Consider the following 25,574-nt stretch of genomic DNA (forward strand, 5'->3'; position numbering starts at 1 on the left):
AGCAAAGAGGTTCTTGACAAGAGAAGCCTGTATCGTATCTTGTTTGAAGATGTTCAAGATCAGTCGCAAGGAAGCTTGGTGTTTAGTCCGGATTAACCAAACCAGTGGAAAGGCTTTTGAATACATTTACCAAAACAACGCTGTGCACCTTTCCCACTGATGTTACAGCATCTCTGTGGACCATTTCCATGCTTAGTAGCCACTGTTACAGCTGGCCTGTCACAATCCTTTAATCACTAGATGAAAAAATGTTGGTCAGCTGTCTGATTTAGTAATGCTATTAGTCAGCAGCTTGTCACCTACAAGGCTTTACGACAAGAACAGCCATAGGGAAACAGGTTTCTTATGATCAGTGTAATTTCCTGTGTCTGTTTTAATTTCTTTAATGCTGCTGCTAGAATTCACTTAAGTAGGAGACTGGGAAATTTCTTTTGACCTTAGCTGTTATTTTGAAAGAAAATGTTTGACAAGGTCAATTTCCCTCTCATGTCTTATTGTGCTATGTTATGGTTCATAAATGGGATGTTGCTCTTAACCCTTCAGGAAAAGGACAAATAATTCCTATTCTTAATGTAATTGCCATTACAATAATGAGTATGATGACTGTATTTCTCTGCCTTTTTTATGGTTAATAAAGAATTAGTAAGGAATGTTCCTATGCAAATGCAGGAAGGTTTCATATGTTTCCATACAAAAATTGAAGCTAGTTTTCCTCTTTTTAAAGACAGCATGCTGAAATGACCAGGCATAATGTTTTGAATTCTTTAACTGATTTTCCTGGATTAATGTACATCTAAGGTGCTTAAAGATGAACGTTTGCCCAACAAACAGTAAAAATACACATTTGGACCATGAAGAGTGGCCACCTCAAAGAAATGAAATGACTTCTGCAAAAAAAAAAAGCTTTTGTTTACAATCAAAAATTCTTGCTAAAATGTCTTCACTGAGTTATTTAAAGTCTTGATTTCCGATATAGTATATAAGCAAGAGTCACACACAGCTTTCAGCTATGAGGCACATCTCCTAAGGAAAGGGAGTGGAACGGAGTAGCTGAAATCTTACCCTTCTAGGCTGGTCCCAGCACTGTGCGGATGAAGCCACGTCACCATAACATTAGTAAATGAAATTTAAGAAAAAAATGTATAAGGAAAAAGGCAGAATGGAATTTATAAGGAGCCTTGTCAGATGAAAATGTAGGAATGTTTTATATAGCTCTTCACACAAAAATTCAAGCTCGTTTCCTACGTTTGAAAGATAACATCCTGTTTGTTTTCCCACTTCTCATATTGTCTGGTGAAACTTTAAATTTTATGTGGTAGGCTGAATTATGCTGAACAGAAGGCTGTATTGTTTATGCTTGTATTAAAGAAATACTTGATTTATATTGTAAAAGACAACAACGGCATGGTACCTTGTGTTTGCTTGTGCTGTGGATGACTTTACAGGGTTATGTTTGTTTGTTTTAGTACCAACACTGGACTTCAGTTGAAGATTTCAATTGAATGCCCTATTGTAGTCGTTTTTGGTTTGAGAAATGAGAGAACCACTGCTAATTTGATCTCTTTTACTATACATGTAGGAGAGGAAGTGGTCTGTATTTACCTGTATCAAATAGTGTTATTGAGAGCTCAGACTTGTATTCTCTTACTGAACCAAACGAGCTGCATAGTCTTCCTGTAGGGTTGAATTTAGCCATATACTTTCCCTGAAGCTGGGATTTTATACTGAGATTGAAACCAGCCAACTTTGACATGATGGAAGACATTAGGTAGGTGGTTACCCAGAGACACTGTAGGTTCTCCATCCTTGTTGATATTAAGAATGTGACTGGGGAAGCCACTGAGAAACAGGAGCTTGCTGGACCTGCCTTGAAGATATTGCTCTAAATGAAATCCAGAGGTCACTTCCAACATCAGGTTTTCCTTGACTTGGTGTTCTTTCAAATATTATTTGAGTTTTGCTCCAGCAAATTGTAGAAAATGATCTACTACTTACGTTCTCTGTAAACCTGAGAATCATCCTAAATTGCAATGAGTAATCAACCTTCCAATCTCTGGTGTGTGTCAAACGTAGTAAGTCAACAAACCAGTGTATCGTATTATTCATCACAGTAATGAGAGCAAAGAGAAAAATGACGCTAATTAGTACTCTGTGCAGAAGAGCTCATTATTAGACCTCACTTTGTCAGAACCCAAGGCCATAGGGCAGTAGAAAGAGAGAAGTTAAGTTGCGTGACAGTAAAGAACCAGTTTCATGGTAAGGAAAAGGCAAAACAGAAGTGTCGTCAGTCAGAAAGCATGCTGCATCGCTTACCTGAGGAGCACAACTCTCATTTGTCATTCAAAAATGGCTATTGATAGTTTAATGGAAAGTAAATGAACTAGAAGTCTGGGTTGCAAGGTTTCAAAATGTCTCAGAAACTCCAGGGGGCCGTGGGTGGCTTTGTCAGTGGAACTTGAAGCACAAGGTGTTGTGCACTGGAGAAGACAGCCTCTGCTGTCACTGCCTTAAATTAGTACCCCAGACCTACATATCCTCTCATTCTGGGATCTCAGCCTCTTTTCTTTCTCTCCCTTTCTTATACTTCTAGCACACACCCCAAATTCTGTAGCAGTGTGGCTTGTCTTGTCTCTGCTGCTGTGTCTCCACCCAGAAGTGGTAGTTCTCCAGTATTTCTGCGATGAACAGGCTAGGGTACTGCTGCCTGTGACAACAGCCTCCAGACGTGCTTAGCTGAGCTGCCGGAGGAGTTATACCACTGCTTTCAGTGGCATTGCCATGCAGGTATGAGTGAGTCAGGAAGAGGGAACTACTTCCCATTTGGATATGGATATGCGTGGTTTGCAACCCAAGCCCTGTCTCTCTCTTTCCCAACTCCTGTATTCTGCAAAGATTGGTGGAGGTTGTTGTGACACAAAAAAGTTCAGATGGTATTTTATATAATTGCTGTTTCTTCTTGGTTTAAATGTCTAGAGCATAAGAACAAGCAAACAATGCACGTTTGTGCAAGCACAAAACAAAAATTGTTGTATGTTATTTTTGTTTCTACTTTATCTGGACAGGGTTTGACTGTGCGATCTAGCAAAACCCTTAATTATCACCAAAAGCAAAATACTCCAGGAAATCTGAGGCCAGTGCTGTTTATTCCTCTAAATATGTATAACTCATCTTGCTATCAGTTATCCTGTATTAATTTCTCATTTTAGTTTAGCCTATGTAACTGCAAATATTTTATTTGGGAAAATGAGAACTTGATATGAAGACACTGATGTGCCAGTTTCTGGAGTAATTCTTGGCGGAGTGTCTGTGTGGGGATATATAAATATTATTATTTTTTTTTAAGTAGTGTGAAACTCTAAAATGATAAAAATAATAGAATGACCTTCATTTGGTAGTTCTTGATTCCAGTGCTTGTTGTGCAAGAATTTCATGTGTTTTTTTTTTTTCACTCTGAGGAGACCTGGAAGGGTTCAGGGGCAAAGTCCCACTTGGTGATGTGATTCTAAAAGAATTTGGGAATCCGTTAAGCATTTAACTAGGATTGAGTTAATAGATTAAGTTACTAAATTTCCTAATAAGCATTATGAAGAAACCTTAGGCAGGAGAACTGTTACCAAAATGCCTAACGTACCTAGGTTATATACTTAACAAATCTATTTCTAGATATGAATTATTTCCCATGTCAAATACGTATAGTGAATCAAACCATGATGTTTTTATACATTTATGTAACTGATTACCAAATGTAAAAAGTTGACCAAATACGGCAGGTTATAATAAACACTGAAAATAAAAGCATTCCCCCGACCTTGCAGAACCTGTTACGATGTGTTTGGCATGACTCAGTAATGCCCGTTCCTGCTGAACAAGCATCTTGCTGGAGCTAAGTGCTTGTTCCTCATGAAAATGCCGTGAGGTAATTCAACCTGATCATTGCATTGCAGGGCAAGAATAACGAGACAACTGGGCTTATTTTAGAGTTGTGCTAGGCATTAGTATTGCGTGAGGCAAGTGAAGAATTAAGTCCAAAAATTGTGACAAATGGCAGGACTGAATACTTCTGACTGTTCATTTTGTTCATCAGTCTTTTAAAAGTATCCCCTTTAAAGTATCTGAATTGTCAAAATTTTAGTACATAATAAATAAATACATGATATAATAACCTTGAAGTTTGTAGTAGGTTTATTGCCCATTGTCTCCACTCATAATTTCCTTCCTCACCTCCTGCAGTATCGAGCCTTGCCTGTGCTTTCCATGAGCTGCAGTTCAACCCTTTTCCACTCCTAAACGAGAACTGGAATATAGATAGTCCTCGCATTATTCTCGTAGATTCTCTTAAGACTTGGACAGTTGTAATTTCAGTGATGTTTTCTATGGGGATGATCTCTTGGCTATTGTATTCTTTCTTATTTTGTTTCTTTCCAGTTATCCTTGTTCTGTATTAACTAGCAAATAACCTGCAGTAGTAATCGTGACAGGAAATTCAACATTAAATCAAGAACTGGCATATACTGGCAGAACATTGTGAGAATTGCCATTTTATTTTAGGAAATGTTACTTTAGTTAGCATTAACAGATCAGCTATTTTTAAGAATGCACTAAACATTTAACATATTTGTAGTTTTAGTGCTTGCATGTAGTATCTTCAGGCTGAATTTCATCAAGAAATTCATCATAGAGTTTACTCTATGTTTTTGTTCACTGGAGTAGCTGTCTGCAGTGGTGTGAATGCTGCATGTGAACGTTGTGACCCAAACTTGGTTGTTTTGTTTTGTTTTCTGCATTTTGAGAAATACATGGATCCAAAACCTTTTTTCAACAGGTGAGCACAGTTGGCAACAAGTATAGCTATTGACGCAAAAGGTGATAAACCATTCTCTCAGTTAGTTGTAGTGATCTGATCTTTTCTGTTTTCTGTTCAGGTGCCTAGTCCAGCTTGAGCAAAATCTTTAGAGAGTTTAACTAGAAATGCATTTTTATTGTGCAAGTGAGAGCTATTGTGTAAAGACTTTTTTCCTAAATGTGACCAAATTTCTTCACAAAATTCTTGTCAAAAAATTCTTGAACCACAACAAGCTTCCTTCCATAAGAACGTAAATATGTATTTCTGTTTACAAAAGCCATTTCTGTTTACAAAAGACATGTCCTGTCAAAGATTGTCTATTGAAGCATAGTGAGACCAGGGGACATTTTTTTCTTCAATAAAAAAAATCAAGGAAAGAGTTGGCATTTTTGTTTGTGTGTGTTTTAAGCATGAAGATAAGTTATATCGTCTACTTTCCTTTTTTTTTCTTTATTTTTTTCTGTCCCTTTCCTCAAATAGCAAACTGAGAAATGGTTTTCCCTATGATTTTCCTAAAGGGTCAGGACAGAAGAGACCTCCTGACTTGGATCCTTTAATGGAGTATGGTAGTAGTATGTACTAATAGCAGAGGTGTCTATAATATGCAGTATCTGTCCATAAGTATGTGTGTGTGTACGATATCATGTACACCTTTTCCACAGCACGTTTCTCTGTGAAGTTGTTGGCAATTCTTCAAGGGAGATGGAGCAAGCTCTGTAACTTAAGATGAGGCAGACAGAGGAAGCATTAGCAACGATGCTTCAGAATAATAATTCTACAGTTCAGTAAGCCTCTTACTGAACTATTCAGTAGCAGAAAATAAAGCTGTGGAACCTACATTAAAGAAGCAGAAAGGAACCAGTAATTATATGAGATTATTGAGTTAAAACTCTTAACATTCTGTGCAGGGTGTAGCTGAGAAAGGCAAAGCCACGTTTGTCTTAAAAATAAAGTATCTCTAATAATATAGCATTTTGTATTTTTTTTAATAATTCACGCTGTGCCATACAAAATCTTAGTACTTTGCACCATTGTGTTGATATGATCAAGGAATGGAAAGACTATTTTTTTTTTAATTTGACTTAGACCAAATCTCAGCATAACTGAGTCTTGCTGTGGTAAGTGCATTTCTTCCTATGTTGTTCACTGCTCATGTATTATAGAAATATCTAGAAGAAAAAAAGAAAAAAGATTAATGCTTTTGTAAATCAGTCTATAAATGTTAATATAAAATAAAAAAAAATTATTTATCCCTCAACAAGGTGTGTTTTTTTCCCAAAGTCATGTGTATTTATTGAAATATGCTTGAATCATGTGTATATATTGAAATATGCAGTTCTGGATGTGGGAGGGATATGACAGCGTGATATCCTGCCTAGTTTTTTATTCTGCATGTCAGAATGCTGACGTGTTGGAGGAAATGGCAGGAGTTAGAGTACCATCCACATGTAGGTACCAGGCAGCAGCAGCTCCTGGGACTTCCTTCAGATGTTGTATTACAGCTTCTGAAGAGAAAGAAGACATTGCTGAGCAATGATCCCAGTTTCTGCCCAGCTGAGAACGGTATCAGTGTTGCTCTTCAGGTATGAAAGATCGCTTCCTTATAGCAAGGTTCAGTCACATTGCGGACCTTACTAGTAAAAGTGGCTGCTCCCTTTTGCTTTATTAGCTCTACCTAAAATACACTGCGCAGTGAGATGCACAAGAAAGGGAACTTGACTGCTACAATAACTTTAAATTTATTTTTTTCAGAACTTCAGCAGTTATGCTGATAAACCCTGTGTTTGGAACAGTAGGATATTACATTTTTTAGCACAGTTTTTAATTTAGGCTTTCTTGTTTAGCACAATGAATGAAAATATGTAAAAGAATGCAGCTTGTCTGACTTTCTCCAGGATAAGTGGGGAAAAAACAGGGGAACTGTGTGTGAAATTAATTTAAAATGAAAATAAAAAAAATTAGGTGTAAGTTACCTTATTTGTTATTTGTTTGCTTGCAGTTTTCTGGGGAGAAAAATCATATTTGATAACTTTTAATATTTTAATTACTACAGTAACAGTCTGTTAAATAAAATTTGTTTTTTTCAGCTGGCAAAAATCTGTAAATTTGTGGATTGTTTCTCAGGATCATAGACGCAAATTGACTAAAGTTCTTATTTTTAATGTTCTATAAAAATGACCTTTTGAGTGTCCTGTCTGAACTATAAGGAAAACAGGGTTGTGATGTGGATCCCATTGGTGTGAGTGAAAGTTGATTAAACCTTGTTTTGATAGTACAGACTGGCTAAGGTCATCCTTCTCGTTCCTCTCTCTGTTTGCTTAAGTCGTTTGCGGTTCATTAATAATTTGCTAGAAACATTGAAAATAGGTGACTCAGCTAGCCTGTTGTCATTAATTTAATTTTCTCAATTCATTTATAATGTATTGAGCATATTGGTAGGCAGCAAGCAAGTAGTGAATAAAGTTTGAGTGGTAGCAGTGGTTTTTGAACTTTGCTCTATTGTTTTTCTCTCCAAACAGTCACTCAACAACATGTGTATCAAACACAGACTGGGCAATGTTGTAGGCACATATTAAACACATAATGTGTTGATGTTTGAGCAGAAGAAATGGGCTGCATTTTAAGGTGTGGGTGTCAGAACTAAGTGGAATTTGCATGAATGCTATGGTAGAGTGAAGAGAGTTTTACATGTAGGCAAAGGTTTATTTTAAAAGTCACAGCTTAAATCGGAAAAGTTATCTGAAATCAAGCCATAAATGTTGGTATGGGATACAAAAGAATAGAAAGTACTCTTCCATAAAAGTATATATCCAGAAATAAAAACATTTTTGCAACTGACAGAAACTTAAGTGTCATTTTTGTAAATTTCGTTTGTAGCACAGTGTAATGAGTTTACTTCCTTTAAATCATGTTTTCAGCCTATTTCTGTATTTATGGATACCATGGATACCGACTCTAAGATGTGAATAATCTGTTTACCAATTTGTTTGGACACATACAGGTATTTTTCCTCTATAATGAGGGCAGACTTCACTGCAGCACCATGCCGTTTAATGCGATTCTTCAGCTGTTGCTTCATAACCAAATTCTGCAGTCTCTGAACCAAGCTGCTCAATGACTTTTTTCCATCTCTTGATAAAACACCGCAGAGAAGGCAATGTACTTCCCTCCCTGTGCCTCGGAGTGTATTTAGGTGCAGGCCTTGGCCTTCTCTCAGCTTTGGAGTGTGTCAGAGAGCCTGTGTGTGAACACACACTGAGGAGCGGCTGTGTCGCACACTGGGGTGTAGTTTTCCAGTCACCTGTGTTCCGCTCTGAGGTGAGAGTTTGGTCTTCAACCGAGGAGCTGTAATGCCTTAAGTCAATGTGTCTGCACACAGGAGGCTGAGGCAGGTCTTTTTCAGCTCCTAAACCCACTATGAAACAAGGGGAACAGCCCTTTCTGTGAACTGACTTCTTGCTCGGTGAGGTGAGGCCTGCCCAGCCTTGTCCTTGAGGAGTCTGCTCCCTGCATCTTTTCAGGCAGGCACCTGAGTTACTGGGGGAGGGTGGCAGTGGGCCGAAGAGAAAGGATGTGTGGGCTGGAGTGAGCCTTCTGGGTGCAAGAGATGGGCACTGACGTCTTGTGAGGGGATGAAGAAGCACTGGGTGATGCTGGTTACCAGCCCGGCCGTGCTGCCTGTGCTAGCAGCGTGGATAGAGCCTGCAGCAGGCAGAAGGGCTCACGGGGCACATCAGGGTGTGCAGAGCCTAAGCTGTTGCAGGAAGGTTGCCTGTCAGGAGCAGTTTTGTGAACATCTCTAGTTAATGTATACAGTAAGTATAGCCTGCCTTTTTTGTCAAACAAAGCAGCTTAACTGCGTAAAAAATGGTGTGTGCTGCTTCCGAGGCCAGCATCCTCACTTTCTCTAGTAATACAAACACTAAGGGCAGCGTGAAACCTGAATCTGTTGGTCTTTTTCCCCCCTCATAATCCTGGACCAAGCAGTGTGTGTGTACAGCCTCAGCTGTGGTGATTATAGCGTACGGCTGCGTGGCTCGTGTCGTTCATTGCTGTTGCCATGGCTGTAAAAGCTACCTTCTGAAATATTTATATGAATATTTTCCTACAGAATTGAACTGAAGTGATGGTGTTAACGAGTGTTTGGGGTCTTTGTTTGCAATGTGAGATGTATTTAAAGGCAGTGTTTTCAAAAATAGCATCTTTGGAAATCGTTCTGGTTCAGGAGAAATGTTCCTTAATGCTTAGAAAGCTGCTGCTGTTCTCTACTTATGAAACAGAAACACATGTTTTTCAGAAGACAGTGCCTCTACAAACTGATATCACTTTTGTAGTCATAAGAATCTAAGGAAAATCCTGGTTGTTTGTGTTTTTTTTTTATTATTATTATTAGAAAATGTGAAGTAGCCCTTGTCTTTCAATACATAACAATATCAGGAGAAACACGTCTGTTATCAGAAGATAAATTTTATTTATAATGCCTATCATAAATCAAGTTGTGCATATATAGCTATATCTACATAGAATCACAGAATGGTTTGGGTTGGAAGGGACCTTAAAGATCACCCAGTTCCAGCCCCCCTGCCATGGGCAGGGACACCTCCCAGCAGCCCAGGTTGCTCACAGCCCCATCCCAGCTGCCCTTGAACACCTCCAGGGATGGGGCATCCACAGCTCCTCTGGGCAGCCTGTGCCAGGGCCTCACCACCCTCTGAGTGAAGAATTTTGTGTAAGATAATTAGTTTTGCTAGAAGAAAAATAAATGTTTTCTGTCATTTTTTTTTTAATTAAGGTTTTTATAATTGTATCATCTTCCTGGATTATGAGTTTAAAAATAGGTAAGCCTCCACTTACGCAGTGTTCACATGATAATGATGGTTGTTTGCCAGACACTCTCAGCTTTTATTTCCAGTACAACTAACATCGATCAGGCAGCGGGGTTGTTTTCACTAGGGTGAAAACTTCAGAAGATCTCTTTGGCTCTGATAAAACATCAAAGTGATTTAATGTTTTAATCATAAAAATTACTTATTCTTTCAAGTTCATTAATTTTTATTGATTTTACTACAAGTTATTTTAATTTGCAATATCTTTTCAGTAAATGTTCCTGTGCTTTGTGTTGCTTTCTCAAATCCACTATGCATATTTCTATCATTTGTCTTTGATTCAAAAAGTGAAAGACAGACAAACTTTATAGCTCTTACAGTTACGGTCTTTGTGCATGTCTGGGTATGTTTGCAAACAATAAGTAAGAAAGTGATTAGGCATTCCTGCTTCTCTTTGTAGAGTGCTCACTTGGCTATGATCGATACTCTTATGATGGCATACACTGTAGAGATGGTCAGCGTTGAGAAAGTAATTGCATGCACTCAGCAGTATTCATCCTTCTTCCAAGCTACAGATCTACCTTATGACATTGAGGATGCTGTCATGTTTTGGATAAACAAGGTATGTATATGGGAAAAGCAAGCTGTGATTTTCTTCGTAGCCCATGTAATTCAATTAGAGGTGGATAGGGAGATGTATGTACATAGGTCTATCAAAACTGCATCTGATGCAGATTGTGGCTTCATCTACTGCGTGTGGATAGTAAAAAGCAAAGTTTGCAGAAATCAGTTAAATGCGTTATGTGAACAAGATGAATGACAAGTTCAAATAAAAAACAGTAATACTACCTATGACATTGACACGTTGACTATCGTGTTGATATTCTGTGATGGTTGGTTGAGGGTCCCTTGTTGGCCCTGTTAAGAGTTGACTTGGTATTGTGTAATTTATCATGCAAGGTGTTCTGTTTATATTTGAATGCATTTTGCTAGAAGTGATCTACCTTCACCACGTAATCTAATCAAATGGCAGCAACACACTCTTAATCAAATGTGATGAAGCATAATAAGGGACAGGGTAGTTTGAACAATGTAAAGCTAACAGCAAGTGACCTAAAATGCAGTTGAAACATTGACATTTGCTGGTTATGCTTCAGGGTTATAGAGTCAGAAATAAGTGTTCAATCTTTTCATTTAACTTGGTGTTGATTTACAGACCTTTAGAAAACTTGCAATTTCTACAGTTTGTTAGACCACTGAACAAGTTGTTTTGTCTCCAGGTAAATGAACATTTGAAAGACATAATGGAACAGGAGCAAAAACTAAAAGAGCATCACAGCGCAGAATCTGCAGGAGGTCAAAAGGTAGGTGTAAGAGTTAAAATGCTTTAAACAAGAATAAATTTATCTGTAAACAAAAACTACTTGCATATGGTATGTATAGGCAGATATACATTTGCAGATATTGAACTTTTAACTGTTTGTTAAAGAAAGCTTTTAGTTTTCATAGAATCATAGAATATACTGGGTTGGAAGGGACCCACAAGGATCATTGAGGTTCATCTCCTTTTCAGTTGTTTTGTTATTAGTTTAATGATTTCCATGAAATGGTTATTTTAAATGTAACAATGGTAGATTTGCACTTCCTGTTCCTGTTGCCCTTTTTGACAAATAAATCTTCAGTATCAGGGAAACATCAGTTATATTGGTCTTAAGGAATTTTATTAAGTTAATGAATTCAAACTGCAGTTGGAACTAAGATGAAAAAGAAAAGCATGTTTTTATTCATGTTTTTTTTTAGTGTTCACCCTTGTGAGTTAGATGCATCTCAGAAGAGATAAATCTGTTTGTGGCATCATGGGAAGCATTGCTGTGATCCATGATACCGGTTGATTACAAGTTTTATTATATAAATTATAAAATTGTTTGATACCCTTTCCTAACAAGTTTTTGTTTGGTTTGGTTTTGTGGAGCTCAGTTAATTAAATAGCATTATATCCATTGAAATGTAGAAGGCTTGCATGTGGTTCCAAAATACATAGAATTGCTTGTTTCAGAAGGAGATTATTTACCCTATTGTGATATAATTTTTACTGGGGAAAACTGGGATAGTCAGTTAGATCACCCATTGGTATTATCCCTGCATTTGAAAGCAGAACAGATTTCCTGTCTGCTTAAAGACTGTAATCCTAGTTCCCTTCCTGGTCTTGTTTTCCTGTGAGCAGCTAGCTCCCTTTTAGTGCTTCTCCGGAGGAGTTGAGGGTTACCTGGCTAGATTAGAAGTCTGGCCTCAAAAAGCATAGATGCAATGAATGTTCTTGCACTTGTGGTTTCTTTTTAAACATAAGGAATGATGAAGGCTGATTAGTAAGTATGTGACTCAGCAAAAGAAAACAGCATTCTTTACAATTGTAGTGAGACCCTGATGCATGTGTTACTGTGTTCAGTAATGGCATAGAAGTTTTGAGAATACTAAATGCTTGACAGGTTCGTTTCTCAAGTTAAAATAAAACAAACTGGGGATGTGAAGCAAGTTAGATCCTCTGTCTTCTAGTGATTTTTTTTTTTCCTTGAAGATAATAGTAGGAAGTTTTATGTATTGCTTAGGTCATTTTTGAAAGATTAGAATAATTTTTAAAATCCAAAGCACATGGGAGTCTTACTGTGGCAAAGAGTGGCATATGAAATAAAACATTATCAAAGCAATGACATAAAATTATCTGTATTTGTTAAATCATTGTTGATTTTCACTTATTACTGTTTGCATTTTGTTAAGAATATTAAGATTAAATTTTTAGTTTATAATGTCATTGTTCTTTCAACTGTTGAAAGATATTTATAGGCTATAACTCTATCCCATAAGTAAACCCAATAGAAGAAAAAAATGCCTAAAGATGGTGCATATATTTGTGGAGTTTTTCTTCTGAACTGTGAATATCTAAAACAATCACAGCCCTATTCTGTAGGCCAACGTATGAATGTATTTCCAAAACAGCAAAATCATGCTACAGTTGCCATATCATAGAAAAATTTGTAATTAAGGCCTTCTGGACACTGATTTTTAGATAGTGTTATCCCAGGTGCATGTTAGGTTGTTTGACTCAGTGTGAGATTCAGCAGCATAGATTACATTGTCATGCATTTGCTTCTAGGGGTTTGTATTAGGGGATTGTATTATCTGTATTATTTTATGTTATCTAAAAGACTTAGTGTGGGCAAAACCTCAGGTTGACCCCTGGATGTCTTATCTGCCAGTAACAGTTTTTTGTAGACTACAATTTAAAAAAAAAAAAAAGGGAATAAGTTCTTGGGAAAATGAGTCAACATATCATTTGTACCATGAGGTTTCAGTGAATGCAATGACAAGTGGACTCTGCCTTTAGAAAGTAAGTCTAGCATCTGGAATATTCGGTAAGCTCGATTTTAAAGTACTTAAGGATACTGAATCGCTGAACTTTTTCATTTTTTCATTCATTCAGGTAGATGGTAGTGTGTTTTCAACTTCGGTTATTTTATTCCAGGTTTTCTTTGAGAAACACTGATCTATTCAACTGATGGCTAATTTATTAGGAAATCTCAGCCATTTTTTGTATCTCACAGTATTTATCAAATTTCCACCTATTTCTGCTAAAGTAAAGGGGCGGCTGCCATTGCATTAGTTTCTAAAATGTGGTGAGGTTTTGAACCCAAGATAAATTTAAATGAAGAATGTCTCATCTGCAGATTTAGAGGGATGGCCAAATAACCGTGGGAAGAATAGGTTGTTCTAGTGGTTAGAGAAAATTTTTCTTTAGTTTTAATTTCTGGCTGAGAAGCAACAAACTTAGGTATCTGAAAGCTAAAACAAAGTTAATAAGTAGCCTTCTGATTTCTTTTCTAATCTCTACTGTGATAAATTTCTAAATTTATCAGTTGTAAAAATAGATTGACCGTGATGCCTTATCTTGTTGCAAATCTGCTGTAAGCCTTTCACAATCAATAGTATATCTAGTATATAGTGTATATTTATATATAAAAAAAAAATGTCATATACATAAATAACATAACTGGTAAGATATACCTGTTATCTATTTCTTGGTAGACAAAAACAGTGTTAACAGATTATGAGATTGCTTTTGTTTTCCTTCACTTTCTTCTGCTGCTAGCTTCCTGTAGAAGATAAGAGAGGAAGGAGTATGTATGATTTTTAGCTCCAGGTAGTCCTCTGCGGATCTTGATCTGCCGGTGGTTGTGGTAATCTCACCTTTTTCTGGTAGAGTCTCTGCATCTTCTTTCAGAATTAGGTTTTCAAGTTTTGTAGTAGCTTTGGTTTTCAGGCTTCCGTTGAATAATATGTAGTGAATGTACAGTTGCACTGGTTAAACTAATTTTCAGTGTAATCAAAGCTTTCTCAAAAAAACCCTTCTATTTGTCCCTGCTTTTGTGTTAGAGACTGACTTGGTCTTAGTTACAAGTTTTGAGCCCAATCAGTGCAAATCCCATGTGAAAAACAAATTTAAGTGTATTCAATCCAAGACCTGAATTCTTCAAACATTTTTTTAATTAGTTTAAACAATGCAACTTTTTGTGTGAAGGTAAAACTCTAACACTATAGTTCCACGATTTAATGTGTCATAAATCCACACTGCTAGTAAAAGCTAACTGGTCAAGAAGAGTTTGCAGCAAGGTCAGCCTCCTGATCTGGTTAATGCACAGCTGCATGAATACTAACTATGGTGCAAGGAAGAGACCAGAAACAAGTACTTGATGAAGGGCATGACTGCCATTTTTAAATCATGTTTTAAGCATGAATCATGTTTAAAACTTCTTTTAACAAAAAACAACAGCAATATTACTATAAGACAGTAGGTCTTCACACAAGGGACTGTTTTTATTTTTGCCTTATTTAAATATATATATACGTGTGTGTGTATTGGGAGAGGTCAGTCAGGTCAATCTTTTCAGATTTTTTGTAGTAACTGACCAATTTTTAATAATTTCCAGTATAATAAATTGATATAAAGGGCGAGTTCAACAGCCATTGAATTCCCACTGCGTTGCCCAAGAGATTTCAGCTTTTCTTTTTCCCCTTTAATACCTTTACAAAGTACATGTTTATACATCTTGTAGTGTCTCCAAATTAAAAATTGATAATATTCAGTCTTTCAGCCTCTTGAAGCATATTCATCATCTTAACCATAATTCCAGCTAAATAGATAAACATGTATCAGATTGCTAGGTTTTAGTTCAGTTTGTGCCATTATGGAGAACTAAGCTCTGGAATTGAAACAGCTGTGTGAAATAAATATTTAAAAATTAATTTAATTTTATTTTTTTTTCCAGCCTATCATTGAGTAGATGTTGGTAAACCTTTTGAGTGCAGACTGGACCAATAGTGGGAAGTCTGAACTATGCTTTGCCTTTCTAAATCAAGTAATATCATTCATATCAACCTTAAGTAAAACGATAGGCAGAACAGATCTTATCTTAGTTCATTTACATAAAACCTGTCTTTGTTTTACTTCCCAATTGCAGTTAAAGCAGATACTTTTTTTAAAATTCAAGTATTTTTTCCATCAATTGTCTGGATTTCAGTTTGTCGAAGAGAAACTAAACCCTCTAGAAAGTGGTTACTTGAGTGTGATTGGAATATGTAGACCCATACATTAAGATGCATCTCTTGGTTCATTTCTTCTAAGTGGCTCTGGGATTCTCCACTGTGACAGCTGATTGGAATAGAGGGGAAGAGTGCTGAGAATAGTCATGTTAGGACTGTGCACATTTCCTATGCAATAACTTTTTATATAAAGCTTTTTTTATCACTACAGTTGAAGTTTTTTTTATGAAGTGCAGTATTCTACAGAACCTTGATATTTTATGCAGTTGTTAGCAGTCGGAGTTTTAAAACTACTTTTTCACTATTTCCAGGGAATATTTCTCTACAAATAAAAATATTTTTGGTTCCTACACTACAATAACATAGAGTGGGTTTCTGGGTGTTCTTTTAATGTTGGTACATGTTCTCTTTTTTTCCTGAGCAGTAGAAATGTTACTCTAGGCTAGTCTGCATAGTTAACAGAAAAATCCACCAACTTCGGTATGCTTCATCTTAAGCTTTTAGGTCAAATTTAACACCTGTAAAACTTTCTTTATAATTTGTACTTTTTGATGGTGTATCAGTTTAAAATTGCATATACCAGTTGTGACCACTTCTGTGCTAGTAGCCCAAATTCCATCTACATTTCAGATCATTGCACATCATGCAGCTGATGCTAATGTGATTTGCCATTGCAAAACTGTAACTGCCTGCACCTCTTGTTGTTATGAAAACTTATATGACTGTTTGTTTAAAAATACTCTTAAACTTTATAAACAACTGTTTGGCTTTGAAGTAACTAATGCAAACTTCACTGCAAGTGGTTGTAATGTACTACGGTGTGTTTATACCTTTTTTTCATTGCTTTAGCTTCCCTGCTTCCCCATCTATGCTGTTGGAGTTCATTTTGATACTTGTGATATCATGGCTTCAAGTCTCAAATGAATTCTTTAGTCAGATTGCATATTCAGAGTATAATTAGATGTGTGAAAGCGCTTAATAAAACTGCATTGATATAACAATCTTATCTGTTCATGTGGGAAAATTATAACGTTGATCTACAAAGATTGCAGATACTTACTTCTCCAGTATTATTTCTGCTAATGAGCTCAATACACAAAGGTTAGAGTGCACTAATGTTTACCATTAAATTACAACTCAATGTTTTACAAAACTGAGAATGTTAAAGAAAATTGCTTTGTAAAAGTAATTTATGAAATCTGATAAATTGTTCCTTTTTTTTTTTTTCCTTTGCTTTCTGCTTTTATGCTTTTTTTCCTACTGCTTCCTCTGAAGTCTCCTACCAAATGGTTTTGGAAACTGGTTCCTGTAAGTTTGCCCAACTGCTTCACTTTGATCAACTAGCTTATTTTGGGAATGGCATTGTCCATGTCATGCTGGTCTAGTTACTCATTTCATTTATCTCTACAAGATAATTTTGTAAGAGATTGCTCTGCAAAGGTGTGCGTAATACAAAACCCTGTTCTGCAAGGTAATCTGTGCAAAATAGATGTAAGATATGTTGTTGGATAAGGAAATACTTTTTAAGCGGTGAAGTTCTCTATGGTTTTGTATAAGATGGTACTACCTCTTACTAATTCCTGTCTTTTCTTTTTTTTTTTTTTTTTTTTGCAAAACACTTTCCCATAAAGTTCCAGTAAAGATAAGCTATTTGGTATTGACCATTTTAAAAAGATCCTTGCAGAAAATATTTCTGATCATTAATACTATATAGAATCTCAAATTTTCTTTTATTCTAACAACATTCAATCATTACAGCATTTGTCTAGAATCCCCTAACTTTTCAGCTGACTTCAGGTAGGTCTCTCCCCAAAGAAAGTAACCCAAACCAATCCACTGCTAGTTAGACAATAATTTAATTTAAAAAGTAACTGTTCAGGTTACTTTAATAATACTAATGTTTTAATATAAAGTTAATATTTGTTTTCTCTCTGTTTTTCCCTTGGGATTTTCATTACTGTTCATCAAATGTAAGGGGCTATTACTTATTCTACCACAGGTTTTTCAATATGTATAATATCTTATCATGGACAGACACCCGTGCTTTGGCTGGGAACAAAATAGTCAGCTGTTTAGGTATATGCAGAATGGCATATTTCTAGTCTGAATTCCAATGAACTGATCCCGATCCATCTTTGATCTAAGGATTACCAAATAACTGACCTAGCAGTACCTCAAGTCTTTGTTGTCCTAACTAGTAAAAGATTGTTCATACATTGCAAGGAGAATTTAATAAGTAACAAGACAGTTGCATGTAGACAGCAACAGAAATTACCTGGTATCTGGATTTAAAAGAATAAAAATAAAACAAAATAGTACTCTTTTCAGTAGACTAATCAGTATTCTAGGCTCATAACAGGCGATGCTATTCATGCAATTTCTCTGTAATGCTGTGTATTACAGTTGTGACATTTACACACACAAAGACTCTGCTCTTCACAGTATAGAACTTGAATTTTGTTTTGGAATTAAGATAGCACAATTAAGTGGAGGTTATAATGCAAAAAATAAAAATAAATCAACAGCTGCCCGTGGCCTTCACTTACACTACAGAAAATTAAGCACATTTTTGGGTTTTGTTCCATGCATACAACAAAGGGGCTACTTCAGCGCAATCTCAGAATGTTTTTGTTCTATTTTTGCCTACAGTGTTAGTTTACTAATCATTCATTCATTGCACAGAATTTGTATTCAAATATAAAATATTATGCTGAAAACTATAACCTAAATTTGCCTGCCAGTTGTCCATAAACAACCTGAGGTAGAGGTATTTAATTTACTTTGAACTTGTTAGTTTAGAAGGGATACAGCAGAAACCCTGGTGCCTACTGACAGTACAGTAGGAAGGCAGCGGCTCAGATGTTCTAACACTTCCACCATTCTTCTCATCTCCTCACTTTGCATAGTGCAAGTGGTCTACGGTGAGATAAACCAGAGCACACAGGCAGCTGAAAAGCTGAAAAGAGGAGTAAATTTATAATATGTTACCTACCATATGGTAAATGGATCAGAGTGTTCATTATTAATAACCTCAGAATACACATGAGCACTTCTGACAGGGTAGCTGATGTGCTTTCAGTTCATTTTTAGCTGACTTTGTTTATATGGCAGTGTCTAAACTATACTTAGATTTGTTCAGTGGAATTAGCTCAAAGATGCTAATTCAGGCTGGTTTCTGTAGAATCTCAGGAATAAGATGCCCGTGTGAGCGCTTGTATTTAAAAGAGGACTATAGGATTATAATAAATGCAGAGGTTTGTGTCTTGCATTATTGCATCCATATTTATTAGCAAACATTGCAACTGATTAGAAGACTTCATTGAAATGGAAGTTTATTAAAAATGCAGTGCAATTAACAGTGTCTTTTATTTTTCGGTATAATTTCTTTTATCTTTTCAACCAAATTGAAACATGATGCCTATTATACCTTAATGAACCTAGTATATCAGGTTCTATTAGTTTCTTTTTCCTGAAGTAATGTGCTTGGCCTACTGTCTGCAATGAATTAAGTCCTCTTTCTAGGTCCAATTTAATGATTTGACACAGTTTCCAGAATTTGTAGGCACTGTTCATCAGGCTCTTTGAGGCATTATTAAAATGACAGACTTTGACAGAATTTACTGTACCAGGTGATTGTATTATCAATTTTAAAACATTTTCAAATATTCCATTAAAAAGGTACTAGAAGAATATATATAAAATATACAGGACTAGGTAGACAATAATGTTAGAGTCTATCTGTATCCCATATTTTTGGTCATTCTTTCATAATTAAGTCATAATATGTAAAGCACTTAATTCCAGTCACTGGGGGGTGAGGAGTACAGGGACATATTAACATGGTATTTGAAACTTAGAGGGTTTTCCTGGCAGCAGGTCAGTGTATTTCCAAACAATGAAAAAGAAGAACCTTTCAGTGCAAGCAAAATTGGCCTATTTCATTCAAAATAGTAGGAAGTATCATTAACATGAGAAAAACAGTATTAATAATGCATGAAACACTACCATGGTTTTGTTTGGTGTTAGTGAATCTTTACCATAGCATGAAAAATACATGACAAAAATACCAGTCCATTTCAAGTATGAAATAAAGACTAAATCCGGTTTATTTTAAATGTTACTTGGTTAAAGTGATAGTTCTCAGAGCCAAACACAAGCCCTTTGTTTTCCTAGAACTGATGTCTGCTATTGTCAGGCTAGATTTGTGCTTCTTGGGTCAGTTAGAGGACATTGACATACACTACAAATAATCCCATGTGATCCTCCACAGAGATGCAGTGACAGTAAGTATAGCCTTCAGGGTTGGTTAGTCTGTGGTTCCCTGGGTTGCCTTTTTTTTTTTTTTTTTCCCAGTACAGCTAGTTAAAACAGTTCCCACTCCACCCATAAAACCTCCAGCCCTGCCCTACTCAGTTGCTACAGAAGCAAAAGAGAAGAGATGTTTTACGTGGATCAACTCTTCCCGCACAGCCCCATCAGTAACTGCTCCAGCACGACTGAAAGGTCGAGGGTAGGAGATAGGAACTTCCAGCTTCAGCTTTGCAAGGCAGAATTACATCCACTAAGACTTCTCAGAATCCCCACAGGGCGACTGCCAGTTTAATGTATTCGAGTGAAAGTAGTGTAAAATTTACTCTGAAGCGTTCTTGGCATCATAAGTAGTTCTGTGGTATGAATAGAAGAGTAATCCTTCAGGACCATTGTAAAAAAGTCTAACTAAATATTAACACATTAAAATCTTCTGCCTCCATTTGTTTTGAAGTCATGAAACAAAACTAAGAATGATAAATAACTTTTTTTCAAGTTAGCCCTAAGCCCTTTGCCCCCTCCTGCCCAAAAAAGAAAACCAGAAAAATTTATTCACTTCAGGTAAATGCTCTCTTAGTATTCTGAGCTACTGATCTCTTTATATACTGAGTTATTTTTTAAAATTGTTTCCTTTTTATACCTGGACCACTGCCTGGCCATCACACTTGACCATTAATTTTTCTCTGTGTTTACCACTGCTTAGAGTCACACTTGCTAGTAATAAAAATGTAGTTGAACAGATGCAGATTTCCTTGTTACTCAATTTGCCATTAAGTCAGATCAATGATTGAAATTTTGGGAAAGATTCTTAGGTGTTTTAATTTAATGGTCATATGAGTTGGCAGTAAACTGAAGTTACAGCAGCTAATGGTCTGTCTTGTGTTTACATAGAGAGAATTTCTGATTGTATAGTGATGTCTTGGATGTTAAAGAAGTTGTATGATACTTAATTTAGCGTGCTATACAGGGATCATCAAAGTTCAGTAGTTTTAAAAGAAAGCCTCAATTTTAGCATGTAGGCACCTTTCCTCTTAGATGTTATTTCTGTCATTCAAAATGAGGTATAAAGTGAATAGTTCTAGGAAATTTGACACTGAGAATTTTAAGTTATTTATTGAATACTCCTTTTTCACTAACTGAGCATAAAACCTACAATACAAACCTGTTTCTTCGTATGTTTCAGAGCCTTTGTCTCTCTTAATCTCTTCATTCTACATTGTAGGCTCGCTACAGGAAGGAGCAAACGTTGCTCAAGCAGCTGCCCTGCATTCCATTGGTGGAAAATCTGCTGAAAGATGGTACAGATGGTTGTGCTTTAGCAGCCCTGATCCACTTCTACTGTCCAGATATCGTTAAACTGGAGGGTATGTCTAACGCGTCTCAGCTTGTAAACATGTGTCTGCATAAGCTGAAATGTCTGTATTTGATATATATGTCAAGGAAAGTAATAAAATACTACACAGAAGAGGCATAATTTAAGTGTGGCAGTGACAAGTTCAGTATTTACTTGGTACCTATGTGTTATTAAATAGAAAGAACCAAGGTATCCTTCCATCTTGCATTTACTTTTATGTTATCACACTAATATAATTGTACTACACTATATTATTGCAGATCTGACTGTGGCAACACATTTGCTGTCATGCTATGAAACTTGCAACCATCTGGAAAACTCTGGTTCTTGAAGCTGCAAAAGTGCTTTCATGTGAATCTGAGCAGTTACAGTTATAAAACATGGAAGGGCTTTCAGGTAGACAAGCTCTGCATAGCTGCACTGTGTGGCAAATAGTTGTTCCCTGTTCAGGGCTTCTTTGATAGCTACCTATAATACTGATAAACAGGAATATAGTGTAGAACTTAATGGTGTTGTGCTGTTCTGGAACAGCAGTTGTCTGAGGATGAGCAGCTTCATCTTCTTTTGCTCTGCAGCCTGGTTAAACTCCTATCTTCCTCTTGGCAACTGAGAGCCTCGTGTAGCTGTAAAATGTCTTGGCAGCTAACACCCGTCATTTTCTGCCTATGTTCTGTCCATGATACCTTTGATGTCGTGGGAACACTTGTACATAAGCATCCTGAGAAATCCAGGAATTATGAGCAAGGGTATAAAGCTTGAAAAGGTACTGGAATATGGAATTCATATACACATCTGCTTTATAGGGAGCTTCCAGCACAGTAGGCGTTGAAGATGAAAGAGAATGAGATGCATGCATTCTCCATTCTTCTTTGGCCTGTGAATTTTGAAAAATACAACTTTCAATTTACATAAATGTTGCAGCCAAATACATACAATTGTATATGGTTACAGAAAAGTTAATACTTGGGTTGTGTTGAAATTGGGTAACACCTCATTCCTTCTTACTGCATGACTGAAAATACGGACTGTCTGAAGGACCTTGTATACCACTGCAGGATGACATATTTATTTATCAGCAGATTCCTCCAGCCTCTGACTTCGAGCACAGTGAAACACAACAAGGCACTTGTCATCTTTGAACTTAGCTTTAATGTCTGTTGAGTGTCCTTCCCTAAAGACATACAAACATGCATGTCATTGTCTCGGAAGTAAATTCAAAGATACTCTAAGCAAATAGAAGCACCGTAAAAGACTTTGCACATCTTCCCTGTATTTAAATACTGGTTTTGATGCATGTTACATTTCGCTGAGATTCTGTTCTGCATTGAAACTGAGAAAAGCAGGTAGCAAATGCATATGCAAAAATACTTTAAAATGCTTTAACAACAAAGAAAGAAAGCAAAAAAGGAACCAGACTACAGAGCTCTAAAATAGGTGTTTTCTTCTCATAATGTCTTTATTTAACTTCCAAATCTAGGTTTCCTTCTAGGAATCTAAGACTATAAAGGGCTTCGTGTGTCAGTCAGACAAGAAATTGGCTATTGTTCAAAATTATATAATCCTTTGCAAGACGTTTTCATGCTCTATGATAAAACTGCCTAGCTTTTTAAAATCTGTACTCTTATTAAGACTGTTGTAGAGCTCCACTTTTTACATAGTTTTAAATCGTATTCTTCTTTCCTACCTAAACGTGCTTGTAGCCTGTCTGTGTGCATCTGTTGTTCTTCCAGCAGTGTCCTTTGCCTTGAATATCTTGTCCTAATCTGACATCTACCCCTCTGATATGTTTTGTTTCATTTTGTCTTTTTGCCCAGGCTACTGAATCAAGCCTTTTCCATTTCCCCTTGTGATGTGGATTTCCATTCTTGTTATTATCCTTAATAGTTATTTTCTGTAACCAGTCTAGTTTCAGTTCATCTTTCTTGAATATGGATGGTCATAATTGTACACAGGAATCCTGACTGACACCTTAGTACTGCCTTTTACAATGCTTCCCTGTCACTACTAGAAATATATTTTCTGATACGTGTTTGCATCCTGTTTGCTTCTTTCATAGCTACTTGATGCTGAAAGCTCATCAGCAATCTCTGCATTGGCCAAAACACAATGCCTTGCTACTCTGTATGGCTTTCAGCTACTGAATCACATTAGAATGTTATTAGGTTAAAATGCATGAGTTTGAATTTGCATTACTAAACTTAATCCTATTTTGGTCACTTTAGTCAAATATTTTTTCTATCAGTATTATACTCAGGATTGGTTGGGGTGATGGAAAATTTCTGAATCCCTCAGGATGGGAATCCTTATCCTGTTAGCATCAAAGTTCCCTTCCAAAGCAACCTTGTATCCTACACGCTTTAAAACTGTTAAGTGGAGCTCAGCAACACTGAGCTGGAGCACTGTTGCTTTAGAAATAAAAACCAATGCATACTCTCCAAGTACATCTCCTTTCTTTTATTTTCTTCATTCCTCTTTTTTACAAGGGCTGTCTTTTTTTCTATTTAGTCTCTTAAGAAGCTGTAATAAAAAGAGAGCAGGAGGTTAGCTGGGTATAAATAATATTCAGAGCAGACTGTATAACCACAGTAGTCTATCTACTGCTTTGTCTTTAAATAGCACTTTGAAACATGGAGTGGTAATTCATGTATCATGTTATCTGAAAACTCATTTCAAGCATCCAAATCCACAAACAGAAATATATAAGATTAAACTGATGCTGCATTTCTGTGAAGATTCAGAGTTAATAACATTAAAGTATGCTCCCTATGCAAAGAGAACTTTGTGAGAAAGCATGCACTTGTATAGAGAAAATCTAAATTTAAAAAAGGTTAGAAAATATCTAAAGCTACAAAACTGTTTTAAGATTAAATATAACATTGTTATTTCTTACAGTTCTGAAATAGAAAAATAAGTCTCTTGACATACAAAATAAAAATCAAGTTTTCATTTATCCAGAAGATGGTCTAGAATCCATCGAAAGAAAATTACTTTTTGCAGATCTGTCACTATATCTAATCTTGGCTTCTTTTTTTTTTTTTTAGATATTTGTTTGAAAGAGACGATGTCTTTGGCTGACAGCTTGTATAATCTGCAGTTGATTCAAGAATTTTGTCAGGAATATCTTAATCAGTGTTGCCATTTCAGTCTTGAGGATATGCTCTATGCAGCTTCTTCAATAAAGGTAACAAAAATTAAAAAATGCAAGCAGTGTCCACAGGACTGTTTGTTTTTGTTTTGTTTTGTTTTCTAGTGGTATATAGAGCCTTTTAATCTATTGCTATATGACTGACTGAAAAAGCATGTTGCATCTTTTTGCGGTACAGCATGCAACAGATTTCAGCAGGATGTTAAAACACCTTCTGCATTAGTTGTAACTTCTAAGACTTTCACAAAAACACAAATTTTTTAATAGTTGTTTATGGAATTATTGTTTACCATCACTATTCATTTCTATGTACTCTGTAATTTTATGTTTTTTAATCTTAGACTTTTTACTTTTGTAAACATGCTATATTTATATGCAGTTTTGGTTGGGGTTTTTATTGTGTTTTTCAGTTTTTGCTCTCCTGAGTTAATTTCGTTGAATAATCTGTTGTTTTTATGCCTGGAATACAAGCAGGGATGCAAGTCCCACACACAGATGTTTGAACAAGCAATTAAGCATTTTTAGTCATTCTAAGATTATTCTCTTTTTAGAAAGTTAAAAAAAAAAAAAAAAAAAAAAAAAGGATTTTGTTTGGTTATCCTGTAATTTTTAAGCTGTGTGGGAAGTCAGAATAATTGAATTATACCTTGTCTAATTGTAAATTTAATTCTTCATTATTGTGTTTCTCTAAGACTTTTCTATGTAAAACACTGTTCATTTGCTTAAGATTCTTATTGGTCTGCCTTTAGGGAATGAAATCTTATTTTTAGGGAGTCAGCATATCCATTGCAGATGGTACATAATTGGTTTCTTAATATCTGGGTCATTTCACTGCTTTTTATGATCTTTGTAGCAACCTCACAAGCTGAGTCATAGAGGCCAAAGCCTGAATACAGCTTTGTTGTCTCCTGTAGGGTTGAACCTAATCCTTTGCAAATTAGTAATGAGCTGCCAGGATGAGTAAGGGCAGTAGGTCCAGGCCCTGTAAAGTCTAGACTACTTAGCCGTTGCTGTTCTATTTCGTGTATGCAAAGCTGTCTACTGGCTGTTTTCATTGAGCTTTTGGTGTCTTTAAATTTCATGTACAGTAATCTACATACTTGAAAAAGTGTGTTGTATTGCAGTCTCTCTTGTCTGTATTTCCAACATACGGTCCTACAAATATTTTGGAAGATCTTGAGTAGGTGTCCTCTACTGGATTTTGATTATTTCTTTTTGCTTGCCGATATCTGAAATAAATGGAATTCATTTGTCTTCAATTTCATCCATAAAAACTAATAATGCCGTTGCTTTATAGTACTGCTTTGAATTATTTCACAAGCCACTACGAAGCATCAATTAAAAAAAAAATGTCGATATCTCAGTGCATCAGACTTAACATTGATAGAATGCTACAAACTCAGTAACTTTGCTGCTTCTGAACAGTGTTTTAAAGTGGCTTTAGAGTTCTTCCAAAGATTTGGAGAATTTCTAGAACTAGAAGGCCCTTTTGTGATCATGTTT

The 25,574-nt window shown here is 36.1% G+C and overlaps 1 protein-coding gene across 3 annotated transcripts in view; it reads left to right on the forward strand.

Moving 5' to 3' along the window:
* CAMSAP2 (calmodulin regulated spectrin associated protein family member 2) overlaps window positions 1-25,574 on the forward strand; it is a 77,903-nt gene that overhangs the window by 30,539 nt on the left and 21,790 nt on the right. Inside the window, exons 3-8 of one of the 3 annotated variants that reach the window (XM_032191825.1) lie at window positions 2,923-2,930; window positions 10,130-10,291; window positions 10,950-11,033; window positions 16,540-16,572; window positions 20,795-20,936; window positions 23,968-24,107. In XM_032191825.1, the coding sequence (XP_032047716.1) occupies window positions 2,928-2,930; window positions 10,130-10,291; window positions 10,950-11,033; window positions 16,540-16,572; window positions 20,795-20,936; window positions 23,968-24,107 (564 nt within the window). In that variant the 5' untranslated portion in view covers window positions 2,923-2,927. The remainder of the gene's footprint in view (window positions 1-2,922; window positions 2,931-10,129; window positions 10,292-10,949; window positions 11,034-16,539; window positions 16,573-20,794; window positions 20,937-23,967; window positions 24,108-25,574) is intronic. The other 2 variants (XM_032191823.1, XM_032191824.1) reach the window with 2 other exon arrangements.

Source organism: Aythya fuligula, chromosome 8 (assembly GCF_009819795.1).
Source record: "Aythya fuligula isolate bAytFul2 chromosome 8, bAytFul2.pri, whole genome shotgun sequence".
Taxonomy (NCBI): Eukaryota; Metazoa; Chordata; class Aves; order Anseriformes; family Anatidae; genus Aythya; species Aythya fuligula.